This window comes from Rhinolophus sinicus, linkage group LG05, assembly GCF_036562045.2.
Source record: "Rhinolophus sinicus isolate RSC01 linkage group LG05, ASM3656204v1, whole genome shotgun sequence".
Classification (NCBI taxonomy): Eukaryota; Metazoa; Chordata; class Mammalia; order Chiroptera; family Rhinolophidae; genus Rhinolophus; species Rhinolophus sinicus.
The window spans coordinates 179,985,637-180,008,657 of record NC_133755.1 but is presented as its reverse complement, the minus strand read 5'-3'; the positions used below and the strand labels follow the sequence as shown (position 1 = coordinate 180,008,657).

The 23,021-nt window shown below is 37.9% G+C and overlaps 1 protein-coding gene across 10 annotated transcripts in view; it reads right to left on the bottom strand.

Moving 5' to 3' along the window:
• QKI (QKI, KH domain containing RNA binding) overlaps nt 1–23,021 on the bottom strand; it is a 151,026-nt gene that overhangs the window by 13,753 nt on the left and 114,252 nt on the right. For all 10 annotated transcript variants that reach the window (XR_012496815.1, XM_074333801.1, XM_074333802.1 and 7 more), the window contains exon 5: nt 868–955. Coding sequence is in view for 9 of the 10 variants with exons in the window: in XM_074333801.1 (XP_074189902.1) it covers nt 868–955 (88 nt within the window). In the remaining variant the exon portion in view is untranslated. The remainder of the gene's footprint in view (nt 1–867; nt 956–23,021) is intronic.

The window sequence follows — 23,021 nt, the reverse complement described above, 5'->3', positions numbered from 1 at the left end:
CACGGGTAGGAATAAACTTCATCATAGAAAAATAATACACTAAACGTCCCATTCCTAACTAAATACATGACTGTTAATGATATACTCATTCTCACGAGTAAATGGAAGCCAACCATTTGTAAAGTAACCACTTCTAAACTCACCAGGTTGTCTACATTTTGGAAACTTGGCTAGAACTTTAAAATTCAATTTCTTTAAAAAATTAATAATTTAAATATGAAATTATATTCATACAAAATATGTAAACCTTAGGCTGTCAAAATGTAAATTTCACGTAATAATTTTAAATATAAAAAACAATCCTCTTTAGCTTATGAAAACATGCACAAATATATATATAAAGGAAAAAGCTGGATTTAAAATAGTATCGCCTACTGCTCTCTGTGAACTCACATATAAAATCAATAGAGAAACAATACCGGAGGGAAAACATGCAAGCCGGGGGAAAGGACAGAATCCAACAGAAGGATCACTGCATTCAGATACATTCCAAATTAGCTTTAAAAAAAGATGTGATTTTTTTTTGCATCCTTTTCATAAATGTAACATAATAAGCTAGAAGCCTTAGATCTGTAGTTAACAGAGTAAGAAATTTACTCAAGACTCTTGAATTTAGAAGTTGAAATTTCATCAAAAGAAAAGTTTGTAAACCCAAAACTTAAAGACATGCTGGCATAAAGTAAAATCAAGAGTGTGTTCTCAATTTGCAGAAGCAGTAAAAATAGGACTGTCAGCCCCCTATCAAGTGACAATTACTTCTACTCTCCCCTTTGTTTAACTGTTCATGTGTTGTGCTGCCCAAAGGAGAAAGGTTTGTGGACAAACAGCTGAGAGGGCTGTACCCCTGGGCCTCAGTCTCATTCTTACGTGATTTAATGTTGGCATCTCTGTAGGTGCCATTCAGAATCGCGAGCTCCATCAGCTGCATCTTCTTCAGGCTGTCTTCTCCCTCTGCCTACACATGGAAAACAAAAGAGCAGTGAGCACTGAGATGGGGGTCCATACACCACAACGGTTTCTATGCCGGAGCCTTAAACCAGATTGCATGTGACTACAGCCATGCGTTTCAATTAGGAAAAGAAGACGAGGGAAGCTAAGGTCCTGACACACTGAATGAAGCCTATTCTCTCACCGAGCGTGTATTGGTACAGAGGATACTTAACTGCCATTAGCTGCGTTTCTATTTAGAAAATGTTAATTTAAGTTACACGGATTTATTGATGTTCTCCTAAAAAGCTTTGCTTTCAAATGGAATGAATGAAATGTTAGATAAGATTAAATACAGTATCTTCTCTTTAGCATCTATCATTTTGTTGAAGATTCCAAAACTCAATGTAGTCATTAAAAGATAAAAAACAAAAGCTAAAACAGAGATTTTAAGCATATATGATTTGATTATGGTATTCAGGTAAGATAATTTTCTGTTTAATTCTCAAAAAAGGGAAATTTAATGAAATCATAAGAATTTCTAAAATTTGTATATGTATTCTGCCAACATTCCTCTCCCCTAAGTTAACAAGTGTTATCAATTCTGAAGCAGATCTATCGTTAGGGTCACCATTTCATGTATTGTCCAAACCATGAAAAATTTAAAAGCAAACAGGATCCTACTAGCTAACTCTGCTATGACGACAGGCAGAACCAGGGCTGTCTCTGACTATCAGAATGTAAAGCCATCCTGTTGACCTTGGAGTCACCCCATTCTTTCCAGTCATCACCCTGTTCTAGTCATTATTGGGGTATTATCAAAACTACTACAAACGTATCTTAATGGTGTCTGTTCTCCAATCAATTGACATACATACATGGCCAGATTAATTGCCCCAAATGCAATTTTCCTCTTGAGGCTTCTTAATCTCATGTCTCAAAACCCTTCGTGGTTTCTTGCTATCTAAAAGTATAAACCATTTAAGCTACTTATGATCTGGCCCCAAACTCCCTTCTCAACTTAAACCAATTAATCTACTTTTTACTTGCATGCTGTCCCAAATCACTCGCCCTTACTCATCTCTGCGCATACTCCCGTAAACTCCATCTTGAATGATTCTCTGTACTCCACTCCACAGAGCCACTTTCCAAATCCCACCTAATCCCCCCCCAACTTTCACTTAAATACCACTTTTTCGAAGGGCCACCCCCAGGTTATATTGTCTCTGCCTTGAATCACAGGTGGTTGTCTCTCACCACCGCCAAAATAAGCTCCAGGGAAGAACTATTTCTTACTTATCACTGCCTATGTCCCTTTTCTCCCCCACCCCCAAGTTATTTACTAGAACTCATTTTTTAAATGATTGGTATGAGAAATCTTTAACTTTATTTCAAACTTCAAGTGTCTAAATCCTACAGGATGAACTTGAACCAGCCACAGTACAAGCAGGCGGCAGACAAAAGTCCACCGCCCAGGTTCATCCCTGAAGATGGTGGTACAAAGGAACTAGGAGCTGCTCATATGTTTTATTCATTAGCTAATCCTCAGAATTTAGTATTTAAAGAGGAAGGAACCCAATTATACATGTTTATAAGTTTGGTCCTTCCTGATTCAAGAAAGGAGCAGAACTGATAACAAGCTTCTCAGTCTCCTTTTCTACTGCAGTTGTAAATGATACCAAAACTGACCTTGGCACTACAGCAGAAAATGGGACACGATAACTTGTAGTACAGAGAACTGCTGAATGAATTTTTAATAAAACATAAAACACAAAAATAATTAAGGAAAAGGATGAGTGAAAACATCATGAAGACCATGATTGATGTGCCACGGCCAACTTTTCAAAAGCCTACTTTGCAGCAGGAGAACATGAAGAGGATACTTGCATGTTTGTGGAATTACTATTCCTTGATCCCTATGAATCTGTACAAAGATGAATGAAAAAAATGCAGTAATAGGATTTCCTTGAAAGACCAGCAATTAATTATTACAGATAAAAATAAGTAAGCACTATTACTGGAAGGGAGGACTTAACTGGAAATCCGTTATGATTAAACTTGTTCACTGGAAACTAATAATACTAAATATTAACATAGCAAATCATTTTCAATTTAAATAAACACATACACACATAATGGAGTACCAAAAGAAGTATACAAATTGCACTCTCTATATAAAGCAGAAAAGCACTAGATACACCTTAGGTCATCTTCCACAGCGAGAAAGTAGTACAGCTTAAAACTCAGCAAATTAAGAGGAAGAAATGAAGATGGAAGAAGTGATATGACATAATGCAGGGGTGTCCAAACTGTGGCCCGCGGGCCAACTGCAGCCCGTGATCCACTTTTAATTGGCCCGCAGCAAATTCCAAAAATATATTTAGTTTACTTAAATAAACGAGGTGAGGCAATACATACTTCACCTCGAGTGAGTGGCCCGGCTGTTTGTGTATTTTACCGCATATGGCCCTTGGTGAAAAACGTTGAAAAAAGTTTGGACACCCTGACATAATGCCTCATACAGAGAGCCCTGTACAGAGAAGAATGTGGAATACATGTTTTCATGGAATTTCTACAGATGCAGTGTCAAACATGGGAGAAAGCCAAAGAGAAGATGATGGGAGAAATACAAGTGTGCACACTGGGGTACGTGCACGCAGGTGTGAGACTTCTGCAGGGTGCAGGAGACTGAGAGACAGATGTAGTGACATCAGCAGAGAGCCCTCAAGAGAATAAAACCCAGAGCAGCACAGCTTTCGCTGGGGGTGTCAGGGGGACATGCCATAATGACTTCGCTAGAGGCCACTGAGACTGACAAGTTAGGAATTACGGTGTGGACACTGGACTGTAGCACGTGATGTCAGGCCACAGCGACATGAAGCAGAGCACTGGATCCAGTCGGCAAAGCTGCAACCTGAGCCTGGAGGTCTCTCTGGAATGAGCATTCCTCGGGGCTCCTCGCCACTCCAGCCGCTGTGCTCACTTGGGAGATGCTAGAGCTCATTGCAGAATTCCTTCCACACACAAGTGGGTATTTCAGCCTTCTTGTCCTGGTTTTGTCAACGAAACTTGACAGCACATACCTGCCTCAACACCGTGGAAGGTGGATGCCACCTCTTTTTCAAATAGGATTTCAGACAAGAAACTTGCTGGTTTCTTAGTATCACCACTAAGTTTTTTCTATAGCCAGGTTTCAGGCCAGGAGTTTATCTGACCTCTTCTCTCAAAGTTAAGAAGCTGATCAAATGTGGCATCCTGAAATCATACAGCTCAACTCTACACATTCCAAGAGGAATTTTACAGAACTCGCTCAGAGTCAAGCACCTGCACACAGACGGAGCGCTGACTTTCTCATTTATAACAAAGGAAGCTGTTCTGAAGCAACCAAATCTAAGGTCATAAAATGCTACCTTACAACACTGAACGTAAGTGGTCACCTAGACCTCACAACTTCTCATATTTAAGTATCTGCTCTATATTTAAGAAGTGAAGGTATACTTTACATGTGGTGAAATTCTGAGGTCCTAAGTGCCACATTCAATCAGTTCCGATGAATGCATATCAGACACCACTCAGAAAGTTCCTTGGTTCCTGCTCCCGGCCAAGCCCCCACCAAGACCAGACCTCCATCACCTCAGTTTAGTTTTGCCTATTCTGGAATTTCAGACAATGGAATCGCATAGTATATACACGTCCTTCGTGCCCAGCTTCCTTCCCTCAGCATATTTATGAACCGCCTCCATAGTGCTGCACGTATCAGTAGTTCATTAGTTTTCACAGCTGAGTAGTATTTTATTTATCCATTCTTCTGCTACGGACATTTGGGTGTTTCTAGTTTTGGGATATTGTGAATAAAGCTACTATGAAAATGTATGTTCAAGGCTTTTGTTGTGAACATAAGTTGTTTTTTTTTTCTTTGGGATAAATACCTAAGAGTGAAAATTTGCTGCATCATAGGGTAGATGAATATTTTTCGTATGTTTTGGAAAACATTATGTAAGGATTATTAAATATTATGAACATTTTTACCTTTGAAACATAAAAGTTTACAAATCTAACAAACACTTGCTAACCCTCTACAGGCCCAGGGCCCTTCTGAGAACTAGATATGAGGCCTTTATCACAAGCACTTTCCGCTCATAACACATCTATGGCACTGGTACCACATTACCCCTGAGGCTCAGACAGGTTAGGTGACTTTTCCAAGATTACCAAAGGTCATACTGCAAAATGGCTTCCAACTCAGAGTACGTCATCCGAAGTCCTCATTACACCTCCCCAATGCTGTGGTGACGTTAAGTAGGAGTACCTTTTGCATTCAAAGACCTCTCGTAAGGGTGGCGGGATGGCTCAGCTGGTTAGAGCACGAGCTCTCAACCACAAGGTTGCCAGTTCAATTCCCACATGGGATGGTGGGCTGTGCCGCCTACAACTAAGATTGAAAACGGTGACTGAACTAGGAGCTGAGCTGCACCCTCCACAACTAGATTGAAGGACAATGACTTGGAGCTCATGGGCCCTGGAGAAACACACCGTTCCCCAATATTCCCCAATAAAAATAAATAAAGAAAAAAGACCTCTCATAAGAAACGAAGAAAATCATGTTTATTTGGTACTTTAAAAAGTACACATTTTAAAAAACCCACAACAGTATAATTCGTAATAGAGAGCTAAAAAAATGTACGAATATTTCCACATCATTAAAAATGTGTCAACTAATAATTTGAACCACTGCCTGTAAGTAAAGTCCAAACTATATAGCTTAGCATTCACTCACTGACGACTTCCACAAGCAATCCTATTTACAATGTTTTTACTAGTGACAATCATTTGTCCACTGTCCCCTACATATGCGTTCCTGTGCTTTTCTGCCTCCGAGTCAGACCCAATCCTGAGCAGTTTGTACCCTGCTCTCCTAATGGCCCAAGTCACTGCCCTCTCAGAGTACAGTCTTTTCTAACCATTCCCACACGTTATGTATCATTTCTCTAAATCTATGCTGCTCCTTTAAGGAGGGATCAATCATATACAGCCACCTGTTATCTCATCTTTTCTATTTTTTCATGTTGTTTTTAGGAAATTTATCATGACTAATATCCATAAATTAATCAATATCCAGTCTTCTTTACAGCTCCCAAAGCCTTGCAAAACTCAACTTGTTCAATACATTAAATATTTTTCTATAAATATAAAATGAGTATAAAAGGTCTTCCAAAAATAAAGGAAAAAGTACATGGCTAATTCACTTGTAGAACAGGGCTGAACAAGCAATAAGTAGAGAAGAGAAAAGGAAAGAGTGACCAACATTTATAAAGACTTTTAATACCAATCATCGCCTGCATCTGCGAGCTGAAGAAAAGTCTGGCAAAGAACTTCAGTGACTTGAATTTAAACAGAGGGTCTTACACAGGGGAGTGACAACAAAATTTGTCTTTAAAGGCTCATTCTGCTACTTTGTGAATGGACTGTTGGGGACGAATGAAAAGAGCAGGAATGAGCTTTAGTTCAGTCCAGGAGACAACAGAAGATGAACTGGACATGGGTGCAGGTAATAACAGAGATGGAAAAAGTAAAAGAACTTGACAGGACTTAATGACCAGTTGGATGTATGGGGTGAGGGAAAAGGAGACATTCAAGAATGATATTTAGGGTTTTAGATTAAGCAATCAAAGTGTATCGGGGCTCCATTTCATGAGAAGAGAAAGGCTGAGTGATATGGCATCAAATACTAAGCCTGCAATGCCCACTTTAAACACCCAAGCGGAGATGTCATGGAGATAGTGGACTGTGCATCGGGGGGCTACTTACCCCAACTTATCCTAGAAAGCTGGTAGAAAAATTAGCTTCCCACATTTTCAGAGTATTTTTCTCAAGATGACTATGTCATTAAATTCCAAACTGACCCGCCTCATACTTTCAAATGCTGGGTCTAGTCATATTTCAAATGCTCTACTTACTAGTATTTCTTCTTTGCCAGCTGGTTCTGCTAGGCTCTCACGGGGAGGGGCACTAGAGGAGCCCTGAGAGCTGGCTGAGGGGAGAAGGGATGCTCCTTCCTGTGACCTGTTCTCAGCTATGCACCTGGCCAGAGTCACTAGTTTCCAGGCTCCCCATGTCCTCCCAGCACTTCTGGAACCAGCATCACTGTGCTCCCACACCTGCCCAGGAGCTAGTGCAGCGGCCGGCCAGTGTATCTGAGCTACTGAGAGGCCAGCCACTCCTCTGAGCTATGGAGGTTCCAGTATGGACGAGATACACCAGTGTCAGAGGTCTCCGTTGCACCTCTGCATAGAACTTTAAGTGTCTAAGATCTAATAACAGTACGGCTCTTTCGCTTTTATTTACCAGGCCTGGAGTAAGAGCTGCTTCCTGCAGTTTCTAAATCTGTATCACACCCTGTCTCCTTCCTCCGTTTTTAGTTCTCAATACCTGTTTAACCACTTCCTCTATTAGCTCCCTCTGTTGACATGCAGTAAGTCCTTACTTAATGGCAGTGGAAGGCTCTGCGACTATAAGCAAAATGATGTAACGCAGCCACTGTCACCACAGGCTAATTGATGCAAACAAGAGTTCAGTTCCTAGGGCAGCTCATCAATGCTATAAGAAACGACGTTATTCGAGGACCTGCTGTACCTAGTGTGGTTTGTGTTTTCCTGATACAGAAGTGGCTCCCCATCATTACTTCACGGAATCTGAATTTCCCAGACGTGGCATTTATGGCCATACCAACTTCCTCTTCGCTTACTTCACCAATCTCGTTTTATGTCGAAAATCTATGTGGATTCTATTATAATCTGCTAACTATTTCTTTAGGTTATTTAAAGGTCCCTTGATTCCAGGTTCCTTATTTTTCCCAGTCTTCACTGTTCAGTTAGCAGATAGCTAATCAGCACCTACTGTGATGTGGATACTGTGTTAAGTCCAACAGAAAAAGAGCGACATTCACAAACCAAAGAGCATTAGAGAAATTCACAGAATCATTACAGAAGCCCAGCATGTACAGGCATACCTTGGGGATAACGCAAGTTTGGTTGCAGACCACCATGGTAAAGTGGGTCACACGAATATTTTTTGGTTTCTCAGTGCATATAAAAGTTATGTGTATACTGTTCTATAGTCTATTAAGTGTGCAACAGCATTATATCTACAAAAAGTACACAACATAATGAAAAATACTTTATTGCTACAAAGTGCTAACCATTATCTGAGCTTCAGTGCATCGTAATCTTTTTGGTGGTGAAGTGTCCTGCCCTCCATGCTGATGGCTACTGACTGATCAGGGTGGTGCACATTGAAGGCTGAGGTACCATGGTCATTTCTTAAAATAAAACAATGAAGTTTGCTGCATTGATTGACTCTTCCTTCCACGAACGATTTTTCTGTAGCATGTGATGTTATTTGATAGCACTTTACCCACAGTAGAGCCTCTTTCAAAATTGGGAGTCCATCCTCTCAAACCCTGCCGCTGCTCTGTCAACTAAGTTGATGTAATATTCCAAATCCTTTGTTTTCACTTCAAAAATCTTCACCAGAAGCAGATTTCATGTTCTTTGCACATCCATAAAATGCAACTTCTCATTTGTTAAAGTTTTATCATGAGCTTGCAACAATTCAGTCACATCTGCAGGCTCCACTTCTAATTCCAGTTCTCTTGCTGTTTCCAGCACATCTGTAGTGACTTCCTCCACTGAAGTCGCAAACCCTCAAAGTCATCTATGAGGGTTGGAATCAACTTGTTCCAAACTCCTGTTAATGTTGGTATTTTGTCCTCTTCCCACGAAGCACTAATGTTCTTAATGGCATCCTTTCCAAAGGTTTTCAATTTACTTTTCCCAGCCATTAGAGAAATCACTGTTTATGGCAGCTACAGCCTTATGAAATGTATTTCTTAAATAATAAGACTTGTAAGTTAAAATTACTCCTTAATCCATGGGCCACTGAATGGGTGTTGTGTTAGGAGGCATGAAAAAAACATTCATCTCTTTGTACATCAACAAAGCTCTTGGACGATCAGGTGCATTATCAATGAGCAACAATATTTTGAAAAGAATCATTTTTGCTGAAAAGTATGTCACAACAGTGGGCTTAAAATATACAGTAAACCATGCTGACATCCAGAATTTGTTGCTCTATTTATAGAGGATGAGGAGAGTAGATTTAACATAAAGTTTTCCAGAATTTTTAGAATGGTAAATGAGCACTGGCTTCAACCTAAAGTCACCAGCTGCATTAGCCACTAACGAGAGAGTCAGCCTGTCCTCTGAAGCTTGAAGCCAGGCATTGACTCCTCTCTAGCTGTGAAAGTCCTAGATGACATCTTCTTCCAAGAGAAGCCTTTTAAATCTACACTGAAAATTTGTTGTTTAGAGTTACCTTCTGGATAACTTGCTGCTTCACATGTATGTTATGGAGACAACGTCTTTCGTTAAACCCAGCCTCTGCCAGCTGCGAACTTTTCTTTTGCAGCTTCCTCACCTCAGCCTTCACAGAACTGAAGAGAGTTGGAGCCTTGCTCAGGATTAGGCTTTGGCTTATGGGAATGTTGTGGCTGCTCTGATCTTCTATCCAGACAGACTGAAATTTTCCTCATACCGTGTTTCCCCAAAAATAAGACCTAGCCAGATAATCAGCGCTAATGCATCTTTTGGAGCAAAAATTAATATAAGATGAAATTTAATATAAGACCCATCTTATATTAATTTTTGTTCCAAAATTTGCATTAAAGCTGATTGTCTGGCTAGGTCTTATTTTTGGGGAAACACGGTATCAGTAATAAAGCTGTTTCACTTTTTTAACGTTCGTGTGTTCACTGGAGTAGCATTTTTAATTTCCCTCAAGAACTTTCCTTTCCATTCACAACTTGGCTAACTGCTTAACTGTTTGGTGCAAGAGGCCCAGCTTTTGGCCTAGCTCGGCTTTCGACATGTCTTCTTCATTAAACTGAATCATTTCTAGCTTTTGATTTAAAGTGAGAGACATGCGACTCTTCCCTTCACTTAGAGGTCACTGTAGGGTTAATTGGCCCGATTTCAATATTGTTTCTCAGGGAACAGGGAAGGTAGGCGGAGGAGTGAGAGAGAGATGGGGGACCAACTGGTCAGTGGAGCAGTCAGAACACCTAAAACATTTATTAAGTTCGCCGTCTTACCCCGGTGCGGTTCATGGTGCCCCAAAACAATTACAACAGTATATTCAAAGATCACTGATATCACAACAAATATAATAATAATGAAAACGTTTGAAATATTGCGAGAAATACCAAATGTGACAGAGGACATGAAGTGAGCAAATGCTGTTGGAAAATGGAGCCCCCAGTCTTGCTTGACACAGGGTTGCCACAAACCTTCCATTTGTGAGCAATGCAGTATATGTGATGTGCAATAAAGCTTAGTGTAACAGAACAAGGTATGCCTGTATTGAAAGGATGCATCAGAACTGTTGTGTTTAGGTGGAGAGGCAAAGACAAATGAGCATCATTCCTTCACCTAGAAGATCTGGCCTGCTTATCTTGTAGAGGCAAGCCCTTAGTTCAAATATACGCAAAGATGGCTGTGATGTTTCATTGAAAAATGTGTGGGTCAAAACGTGAGACACAATAAGGGGGAAAAAATCTTTTTCTATTTCCCATTACATTATTCATCACGCTCCCATTTTATCATAATGTAGATCGTTCCAGACTTACAATGGTTCTATTTAAGATTTTGATTTATAGTGGTGAGAAAGTGATTTGCATTCAGTAGAAACTGTACTTCAAATTTTGAATGTGGCTCTTTTCCTGGGCAAGCGATATGCAGCACAATCCTGTGTTGTGGGATGAGATGGCGGCCGCGAGCCACTGGTCGCGGTTCATCATGGGATCACAAGAGAAAACTTGCAATACGCTACAGTCCGCGGCGTTGCCAGCGTCTTTTCGATAGCGTGTTTCCGCATCCCAGCATATGTACAAAATGCCCATCTGTGTCTCCTGCTTCTGGAGAGAAGAGGAGGAAGGTAATTCCTCCTGAGAAAAAACTCAGGAGAGTTGCCCAACTGTGGGCTAATGGTAAGTGTTCTGAGCACGCTGAAGGCAGCCTAGGCTAAGCTATGTTTGGTAGGTTAGATGTGTTAAGTGCATTTTCGACTTACGGTGGGTTTATTAGGATATAACCACATCATATGTCGAGAAGCATCTGTATCTGGTACCATAGATAAAGTAAGATAAGGGAGGGAGAAAGCAGGAGGCACTTAAACCAGAAAAGCTTAACAGACTCCAACACACACACACACACACACACACACACACACACACACACTCACACCCGATGTTATAATAATTACATTAACTATTAATCTACATAAAACTATCAAATACTTTCACTTTAGGATATATGTTCTTTTTTCAGCAAAGTATATAAACAGATCCATCTAAAAGTAGTAATGATCTCAGAAAGAAAAGGCCGTGTCTCATACTAAGCATTTATTTCTTCCTATGCAAAGTATAGTATGATACAATTTGAGGTTTTATTCTTTACAGTAAACTTAATAAGAATGACAAACTTTTGGAAGATTTCTATGATCTGTACTTCAGGTGACACACCAGCATTAGAGCCACACCATTATTTTATGGCAGCACAAGGGACCTCTAACGTTGACTGTATTTTAGACAGACATTATCAGACTACATGGTTGGGACAACAGAAGGGAAGACATTAAAATACATATTGCCAGCTTACGAGAGGCTTATTCTATAGTAACAGATGAGGAGTAGGAACCTGAAAAAATAATGATCTGAAAATCTATTAGTTAGGAGAGGTATATGGAAGGAGGAGGCATAAAATTTAAAAAAGCACATCTGCAGAGGTAGAGGGGGTGGGGAGAGAGGTAGACACTTGTAGGATCTCATAATGAAAGCCTGACCCAAAATTCTGAAAGGACACATAAAACACATATATATTCAGAATAAGCACTGACTCTACAGGAAGGAAAATAAGTTTATTTATGTTTACAAAATACTGACGATGTACTAAAGACCAATCACTTGCTTAGGGGTAGAAAGCATTAGATGTGATCCCTGACTTGACGATTTATAGTCTAGTCTGGGGAGAGACAGAAAGCTAGAGCACATTCAATAAAGTGTAATAGATACTATGACAAAAATGTACACAGAGTGTACTGAAGGACCAAATGAAAAAGCACGGGAAGGATAACAAATCGCTTTAAGGATCTGGTAACTAGAAAGCAAACACGAGTACATATGCAAAGTGTTTCCATTTTAGGGGTTAACAGTGAGAACAAAACTCACCCCTTAGTGCCTGTGATAACACTGTTAATTCATCCCATCTGGTCTTAAAAGAACACCACTGTATAATGTCCATCTTCTACCAGGACTCTAAAGTAATTCCCTTTTCACTAGGAGGTGTTCATGAGACTCCTGAGCCATCAAGCACAATCTAATGACCTCCAAGGAGAGCGGAAGCATAGAGCCACCTGGTCTTCAGAGCAATGTGAAGTCATCATGTTAGCTGCACTTATACTCAAACTATTTTTGGATGTGTCATTATGGTGACAACTGAGGCCATTAAATGTGGTTAACTTCCATCTTAATCTTTTTTCTTTGTTGTTTCACAAGATATCCAAAGGCCTATCTTTCATTGTCAACAGCTGACTAAAACTCTGAACCTCAAATTAAGGCCGAGGGAGAATGAAGAAGGGAAGGAAAAAGGCTGGTAATTTCTTCAAATGCCGTCTGGCAGCATTTGACCTCTATGAAGCATAACAACTACAGCTGCAGTGAAGGCAAGTAAGACAAAGGCTTCTGCACTGTAATTTTTGTTCTACATTGTTGCCACTCTTAATACCTTCCCTTGGTCAGCAAAAAATAAGCTAATGAAATATTTCATTATTTAAAGTCCCTTTTTTTCTGGGAGCTGAATAAAAGTCCCTATTATGAGTGTATAGTTTGTAAAGAATTTAACCTTTCTTACCCCATTTAACTTCCTGACAAGTCTGTCAGGTATGTAACACAGGTATTAGCCCTCTCATTGAATGTGTTTCAGGGTAAATTAAGCAAGAGACAAGACTCTGTACCACTGCGTTAATACAGTGCTTGCATAGTTTTCATTACGCTTCGCTACCCCAGGAGAGTCAGGAAGCCAGGTTTGATTCAGCCACATTTGAAGAATCAAATAATAATAAATAAAACTTGGAATGTAAACAACATAATCCTTTTGGGATGAAAAATATTCTACTTCTGAAGTAAATTGCCAATACTCCCCATTTCTTAAGTGGGAAACTATATAGCAATCTAAAAACCTGATTTTAAAGCAGGTAAAAAATCAGGGAAAGGTGAGCTGACTGTTTAAGAACAGGAGTCAATTTTAGAACTAAAACCGAAGAAATTTTTTCCTCCATAGCAGGACCAATTGTGAGTGAAACAGCTGTTCTGCTAGAATATACCATACACTATTTTAGAGGAAAGCAATAGAAGAAGTTCCTCTACTTAAGAACTTTGAAACTTATGAACTTTTACAGTTCACCAATAAAGCCACTCTCATTAAGCAAGCTAATTATGCATGATCATTTTGGGTTTTGGCTATTCCTGTATTCTTTGTGGCTACTATGTTTACTGTTTGTTTGTTTTTTTTGAGGTGTTTTATGAATACTAAGAATCACGCAATGACCAATAAGTGTATGAGCCCATGAACTTTTAGTAACATATAATTATCAATAGAAACAAAAATTGAAAAGTAGTGAGAAAATGATAAATGCTGGAGAGCATTTTAAGACCCCAAGGGCTCTTACGTCAAACTGCAGCTAGAACTTACCGTAAGTCACACATGAAAGCATGTGATGTGACCTCATGGCTTGGGTGAATGCTTAACATGTTCCTGTGTGGACATGACCACTGGGGGGGGAGAGGCTACTCAGGCTGCCGGGATTCCCTGCAAAACTTGGGCTCATCAAGGGAGGCACTTGCCTCAACAGATTTCTTCCCATATACGCAAAACGAATCTATTCTGAAAAGGGTACCAGTGACACCCCCCAAAGGGGGAGGGAACAGTGACACAACCTTAGGCCACCAAGGACAGGGTCAGAACTCCAGCAGGACGTACCCAGGGACTGAAAGTAGAAAACACTCTTAAATGACTTGGACTCACAAACAAATCATCTGAGGTATTTTCTTTCCAAATCTAGGTGCTTTTACATCACTTTACAATTGCGTTTTAAAATTTACCCATATTCTACTATTCTAGGGAAGCTTAACATTTTTATTCCCATCTATATTTTGTTATTTATGAAAGGGATTTTTCCTTTAACAGGTTGTTATATAATTTTAAATCTTACTATTTTTATGAAATATTCTATCAAAAATTTTCAATTATAGTCCTTGAAACTTTAAAAAACTGATTATACTTTTATATAAACGTTTACTGAAACATTATTTCTAGAACAGGTTTTAACTAACAAACAATGTCTGCACTCCAGGAAACCAGTTTGTGACTGTGGGTAGATGGGGGGACAGGGGCAGTGGGCGTGGACACAGAAACCACAAACAATTAAGACAAATTGATAAGGAATTTCCAGGAACGTAATGGAAGAATATCAAACTAACTTTGGGCTGGTGACGGATAGGGCAGGGAAGGCTATGAGATATCAATACATAATAATATACAATTTGAGACCCAAAGGATGAGTAAGAGTTAAAGAGGGAAGAAAGAGTAAAGGTGGTTCTGAGAAAAAGGAAAAACATATTCAAATATCTAGAATCAAGAGTGTGAGATAAATAATGAGGCTGGTAAGATGAAAATAGTTTGCAAGTCAGGTTCAAGCAAGTGGGTGCACTCCTGGGAGTAACTACAAGTCACTCAAGTTTTAACCTAAGGAGAATCACGATGTGATTTTTATTTGAGAAGCAGCACGTTAGCTCCAGGGTGGAGACTACAGTAGTCCCCCTTCTCTGCTCGGAAGACCCCCAGTGGATGCCTGAAACCAGGGATACTACCAAAGCCTACATATACTACTCGTATGTTTTTCCCTACATATAACCTGTGGTAACATTTCATTTATAAATTAGGCACAGTAAAAGACTAATAACAACTTATAATAAAATAGAACAATTATAACAACATACTGTAATAAAAGTTAGGTTAATGTGCTGTCCCTCTCAAAAATCTTATTGTACTGTACTCACCTTTTCACTTAAAGGAAGCAGCACTTTCCAGCTTCTCTTTGGCATATGTGAATTGCCAGCATCACTGCTCTTGCACTCTCTGGGGTCACACTTCAGTAAAATAAGGGTGACCTGAACACAAGCACTGTGATACCGCAACCATCAAATCTGGTAACGGAAACTGCAACTAAATGACTAACGGGCAGGTGGTGTATACAGCACGGAGATACTGGACAAAGAGATAATTCATGTACTGGGCAGGATGGAGCGGCCAGTACAAGGCTCCATCATGATACTCAGAATACTGTGCAATTTAAAACTTACAAATTGTTTATTTCTGGAACTTTCCATTTAACATTTTCAGACCACGGTTGACTGAAACGGCAAAAAGCGAAACCACGAATAGGGGGGGGGGGGCTACTGTATTCAAAACGGTAGGACTTAAGAGGCAACATATAATGATATCCTGAATTGCCATGATTACAGTGGGGCTGCAGTTAATGGTTCCCTACTGCTTAACAGTAACCTCTGCCTTTATAAAGATAAATGTTACAAATCACTTTCCTGATTGAGGATTACTTCTTTTGAATAAATTACATTTATTTACTTCCTTTCCACTGTACTCCAGAAGATGCACACATTGCTAAACTGTCCTGAAAAGGCTTTTCTAATGTACATGCTTACGCAAAGGTATAGGTATTAATTTTATGGCCCCTTCAATAATGTTTTTAAAATCTAAACAAAACAAAAATAATTACTAACGAATGGGAAAAAGCTTCTGAGTTCCTTGAATAAAGGCTCAAGTTGGGCTTTTTTGCAGGCATTTAAGGAAGAGCTCTGATTTCCCCACTTTGTCTTTTCTATGGAAACTGTCTGCTCAGATTGCACTAAAATATGCTATTTCACTAATGAGGCTATGCACGTGGTAAAGGTGATCACTCTGTGACTGGTGGCACTCGTCTGACAAGCTGGCCCAGGAATCCCAAAGAAAAGATCAGAGAGGACTAACTGCTTATAATTTGACTCAGTTTTAGTACTAGTTTTTGTATATTTCATACACGTATGTATGTATGTATGTATGTATGTATGTATAATACACGTGCATGAATACATATGTATATACAATATATAGTTCTTAAAAGTTACCTGTACTTTCAGGTTTTTCCTTTTTATCATGGAAAATAGCAGATAACTAAAAATTAGTATACTCTTAAAATTACTTCTAATTTATAAAAATCAGAAGTTAAAACAGGGCTCATATAACAGACGTATGCTTTAGAAAGAAACTCCGTAATGCATTTTTTAAATTTAGGAACACCACAAAAGATTAAGCTGAGTGGCTCAAAGACATTTTTACTGGCTTGTACCTACAATCATGATCAAATCTAAGAACGATTGCTTTACTTGGTTTTTAAACTACAGAAAGTAGTATTTCTTCATTTCAACGGCTCTAGTGCTTTAGTTTGGTATAATTATTATGAGTGATGGCATAATTCTTACCACTGGCATCAATGTACAAATGGTGGTATTTTTCTTAACAGATGAATTTTCAGGATAAGAAATGGAATCAGGAAGCAATGAATTAGAGGACAGACACAATGACCAGTTACTACACTACTGGTTAAAATTTGATTGATGTTCCACACATAAGCAGCTTTTTATTAAGGTGGCTAGTGCTTTAAATATTTGGTATGAATGTTTAAGAAACAATTTGCTGGTGGTGAAAAGACAGGCAACAGCTCTGGTTCCAGAGTTAGAAGTAATTCAACTCTAGATTATGTCATGTTAATATATAGGCTTTATAGTATTGGATTTCGAGCTTTTTCAAAAATCTTTGATTATTGAAATTGCCATAGGAAAAAATAAATCGGCTAATGTGAGTTTGAAACTCTCCTAATTTCCCACGAAAAACTGTTTCTAACCAAAGTGCTGATTGCAGCTTATCAGCAGCACACCCCTTCAGCTGTTGCAGAACAGAGCGCATACAACTGTACGAGCAGGTTCCTGGTCTATAGAACACTAATAAGTTCAATGAATATAAGCAGATGCTTAAAATACCTCTTCAAACAGTACTGTGTTAGATTAAAAAAATAGAACGTTTGCGTTAAGAGGTTGTGAATAACAAAGTGAAGACTACTTCTATGGCATATTAATATGCACCATTTTAAACACCTAACAGATACTGTGTAGTGTTTTTAGGGTATAAATCTCGTATTTATTGATTTTTCACTGGAAATTGCAAATTGTTCAAAGTACTGGATTACAACGAGAACTTTTTCTTGTGGTTTTTCCTGAGCCTTTTCCCACCTTAGTTTCTACTGTGAAATCTGCTACCCAGTCCTTCTATATCCACTACAGGTCACTACAATACACCAAATAAATAAGGAGTGTTCTGGAAACTGCAAGTTATTTCCTATGAGTGGAGTGTAAGTGGGTAAAGGAGAAAGGACATGAAATAAATCTGGAAGGGTAGGTACACACCAGATGGATGGCTATGAATGTCATGTTAACCAGTTTCCATTTTTACCACGCAGTGACAGAAAGCCAGTGAAAATCTCAACCAGGAGCGTGATGATACTTCCATAGATTAAAAAGAAAGCTTTGGCTATGATGAGGGGGGAGTACTACTGGGTCTGGACCAATAGTTAAACCAGAAAAGACAGTCATGTGCTATGAAAAGGCAGAAACAGAAAGAACTTGGTGATAAAGTAGATGGGAAAGAGTGGGGGCAGGGAGAAAACAGAAGGTAAAATGAAGGATGTATGACTCCTAGGCAACTAATGCCAGTCACATAAAGAAAACAATGCAGGAATCACTCACTATATGAGGAGAGCAAAGAAGGATGTGATTTCAGTTTTGAAAATTAATGTCTGAGATGGCTATAAGTCACCCAAGGGGAGCCGTTGAATGGATGATCGGTGATCTGGATGGAGTTCGAGGTTAGAAGCATACTGAAGAATCACCACAAATGGCAGTGGTCCCTGGAAATATGGTTATGATGAGACTGCCCAAGAAGAACAAATTGGAGAGAAGATCACTCTAGAAAAGTATTTACACCTTTAGTGAGAACATGACATTTCTGAAGAGCAAGCATCACCTGATCGAATAAGTGATTGGCAAACTCATTAATTTTGTCCTAGCCTCATTTTCCTCACTGAATCTAAATCTTTGTACGTACTGATGTCTTGGTTTCTAGGCTGGTAAACAGCAGTTTCTCAACAGAAGTTTGTGAAGTGAATTGCTTTTGACAGTCATTAAATGAGTCTTTTAATCTCCACAAGTACGTTATAATTCTACAGAATCTAAATTCAGTAATCAAAGTATTTTATTTAAACAGTATACTGCCATCATTCACAGGGGAATTCATAAAATAAATTAATATCAGAAAGAAAGCAAATTCATACATCTGCTTGGCTGGCTCAGAGAAATTATATTCTACAAAGAATTTTAGCAAAATAAGCTGATGCCATGTCAGTTTAAAGGCAGAATTTTAAAATAATTCAATTTATATTTGATTTATACGTTAAAGATTAAATGTTTCCCCCACAAAGGTATTAAAAGAGAAAGAAAAACACACATCTACTTACATAATTCTGCAATACAGGCTTCAGAATAATTCTCATAAAGGAGTCTTAATTATTAAAAATGTCACTTTTCAAATTAAATTTTCAAAATTCAGTTATCCAAAAATACAGAAAACAATCAAGCTATAAGATGAACTACCAAATAAGTTTATCTGAAGCAATCTTAAAATAATATTGAAATGTTCATTTGAATCATGAGTATACTATTAAAATTTCACAATGATCATATCTGAATAATTTTACTCATAAATATCACACTTGAAATATTGTCAAGAAATTAAATATAAAGGTTAAAAATACAAGCAAGTTAAATAAAACAAGGAGCTTTTGGCTTTAACTTTTTGCTAATTTAATTTCAATGTTCATTAATACAAAGTGAATGGATTACAAACGCTTTGCCTGTATGTATATAAGGAACGTGAGGCTACTTACCAACCATCAGAAGGGCATGCAAACAAATTAAAGGGATGTATGAAAAGAATTGAACTGAAGAAGACACAGTGAGAAATCACTCACCTATTTTTCTATTAAATAATTTTTATGTTTAATAAAAAAATTAAAGTATATTTTAAATTAATTTTAGGGTATCTGTGTGGAACACCATACATACATTTACTAGGAATATAGTAAATTTATTTAAAAAAATATAGTAAATTTATTTAAAAAAATACAGTAAATTTATTTAAAAATATAAAATGCATTATCCCAGCCAGTGAGCAGCATATTTACTTATGGGACAGAAATAATATTTAAGAATAAACAGCTACAAGCAAGTATAAAATGTTACATGATAAATTCTACATACAAATTCTGAGGGATGTATAGAAGACAAGATTAAAATGGAAGAACTTCCTATATAAAGTGCAAAAATACTGCTTAGGGAATAAACACATACTGCCCTATTATTCTATGCCCAGTATCTCATTTTATATTTGTAACACTTCAAATTTAAAGTTATACGCTACCTAAACTGACTGTCAATCTCAACAAAATTTTGTGTTTAGAGAAGCTTTTCCTCAGTGAATCCTTACAAGGGGGATGTTTTTCATTGAGTCTATATTTGAAAGCTTGATCAGTTACCCTAGACAAAGCATATTTGATTATCGCCACCAACGAGCTGCATCAAACTGAAACTCCAAATTTGGGGAAAAGCCCCTCTGTTGGTTTTAAAAAGCCTGATTCACTACCAGACAAGATTACGGCCAGAGAGTACAGAAAGCTCACACAGCTCAGTGATTTACACAACTCTGCTGAAAGTGACTGAAGTCTGGAAACCTACACCATGTCACACTTCTTAACTTATCCATATGGACTGCTATCCAAAGATATAGTATTTTCAATTATTTGTGAAAATTTTAGTTGGAAAAATGCTCCTGTGGCTGCCCTAACGCAGAATAAATGATACAGCCACAATATGGGGTAGGTTATACAAAGATAAGTGATTTAGAATCAAATTACATTTTATTTAGCATTCTCTCGTTTTGCAAGAAAAAATTAATCAGCACATTTCACTTTCTGCAAGTGTTTCTCTCTTTTCCTGTTTCCTCAAGCAGTGCACACCCACTCATTCCTGTCAGAGTACCTTACACACAGCACATAGCATGCACGCCACTTTGATTCCGGGAGCTCTAGAGATCTCTGGTAAGGGCTTCTATGATGGTCTTTGTATTCTAAATTTCAATGAGAGTTTAGAAAATCTTACCTGTTATTGGGTCAAGTTTTATTAATTTACTAATTAGGGTTCAACAGTAACCTCAGAACTACAGGATTTTAATCAGACTACTTTGATATGTAGTTATACTTTAAGGAGTAAAGATTAATATATAAATAAAATATATCTGTTGTTCTTTAAAAATGTTATATACCTTCTCACCTGAATGAATCGCTCTGCATACGTGCATCAGATGCATACCTACATCTCCTATAAAACATTTTTGAAAAGATGCGGCTACATTTTCAGGCCACAAGGTTAGCAACAACCATACTATTACTTTTCTTAAGAAAGTGTAACCTACTGGCTTGAAAATGTTGATAGACTTCCCCAAAGGCCTTATTTATTGTGAGAGAATATTTTACAGTCTCCACGTTTTAAATAGTTAAATTTCCCTGAGTGTTTCTTCTGGAGGGTCGATATAAACCACCAATACAAGAACTATTATTATGACTGATATCTTGAGGACTGGTGAAGTTATATAAGCATAAGTGATCACCCTAAACATTTCAGGGAGCATTTTCTCACTAAAAATTACACTAATACCTAGTTTTGAGACAGTGGAGCTTTGAAGCTCTGAAAATATTTACACGCAACCTGAATAATCCAGTTTATGAGCCTGAGTACCTTATTTTTTTTTCTGAAAAACTGTAATTGTTCATCTTACTTTGTGAGACAAATATGACAACTGTAAAGATGTAGATTACATGCACTAAGAAAAAATAAACTTAATAATTGGGTTAATGTTTATGAAAACAAAACAACCACTTTAATAGCATCATTTTAAGATAGATTAAATTTAGGAAGGGAAAGTTATATCTAGAGCATATCTTGTCTTTCCTCTGGAGATTTGGAACAAAATATCTTTCCTTAAATACGCTTATGGTACTCCATTTAGTGAAAAGAGAAGCTTTAATAAGCGGATCGTCTGCATGGGAGCGTGGATCAACTCATTCTCATTAAGAATTTAAGAAACTATCCACCTTCTATACAGTCCTGCCTACATATGAGAGAAAGCCAGGACTGGCTCCTTTCAAACCTGTAATTTATGAGTTTATTCAAACCTGCCAAATTGCTTTAAGTAAACGCCTCTCACATTTGAAAATTCTCATGGCAGCTCATTTAGTTTGGCAGACAGGCAGACCCAAATTCAATCCTTTTATCCTGCAGCTAAACCATTACAATGGCAGTTCTGCTCTGACACTCTGAAGAGACTGCTAATTAGTGTACACTGGTCCCTAGACAGGTTCCCATTCAGATTAAAATGGTTGTGCAGGGTGGAAAACAGTAGCAACACCTTTCTTTACATGAGAGAGATGGTCTTTCATAATACAGCTCTAGGAAGGAGCAAGTGCATTACAGCTAGATAGATGTCTTTTAATATATCCTTTGATACCTTGATTTCCTTCTCAATAAAATGAAAAGGAGGCCAGTAATCCCACAGATTTCAATTACTGACACCTCGGTCAAAAGCTAAACGCAGCGCCACCTATCAGCACATTAACGATCCACTTCCAAACCCTTAACTAAGATCAGACACGTTCTAGAGTCATCATCTCCCTTCCTAGCTTACTCTTTACTTCTTTTTATTTCTCTCCGGGTTATAATTAATACATAGTTAACTGTAAGTCAAGTGCATAGCATCAGACAAAAAAGAAACATGTCTGGGAAACAAAAAGCAAATTGAAAAAAATATTTTGTGATGGATCCCTTTCTACTACTCTCAAATTTTGATGACATTACCATCTGCCATTTTATTAGTAAGTGAATTAAAATTTCTTTTGATGAATAGTTTCAAATTTCATAATATTCCTTGAAATAACTGACAACAACTTTAAATTTCAAAATCCTCAGCTGGAATTTGCCAGAATCTATTAGATTATTTAGTTTAATATTACTGAACTCTATGTATATAAATGTTTTCATAAAGGGATAAGCTATATATTCAAAACTGATTCCTGTTTAAGTTCTCAAACACCTATAATTAAAGAGAAAATGAAACATCAAAGTAAAAAGACAGGTATACCCACCATAAAGAAAAAAAGCCTGAAATAAACACTTTATGAACGGTCTATGACTGGTGGCGTCTTGTGTGCCCACGTCTGTTTAAAATTATGAGAACGTAAACTTCAGCTGCCTGAAATCACTTCAGCTCTCTAAGACAGGTGAGTGCTACTCATTTAGTCTTTCCATTTAGTATTTTATCTCAACAGAAAACTTTTAACTTCATTCCTAGTGAAAGGGAGGAAAAATTACAGTGAGGAAGTAGATTTAGGCATATATCCCTCACTTCTACTTTCTCAGTCTTCGTATCAACATATTCCAGCACAATATTCCCCTACTTCCACGTCTAGTTTTTCTTTTCTTTTTTAAAGGTCCTTTTGAAGATTAGAAAAGATCGTAGACTATGGATCCATATAAGGTCTTAGCTAATGAATACAAATGATAGGATTTACTATTTTCTAACTTACACAATGAGATTTAATTGAAAGAGGGATGATATCTGATACCTGAATGGTAGGTGCATACCCACAGTGAGTGTGTGTGTGTGTTGGGGGTGGGGGGGCCAGAGGGGCATGGCAATTTACACATGGTGTTACTTTTTTAGCAACAGGTAATAGATGGGTTTCCTAATTTTCTTGCTTATTAT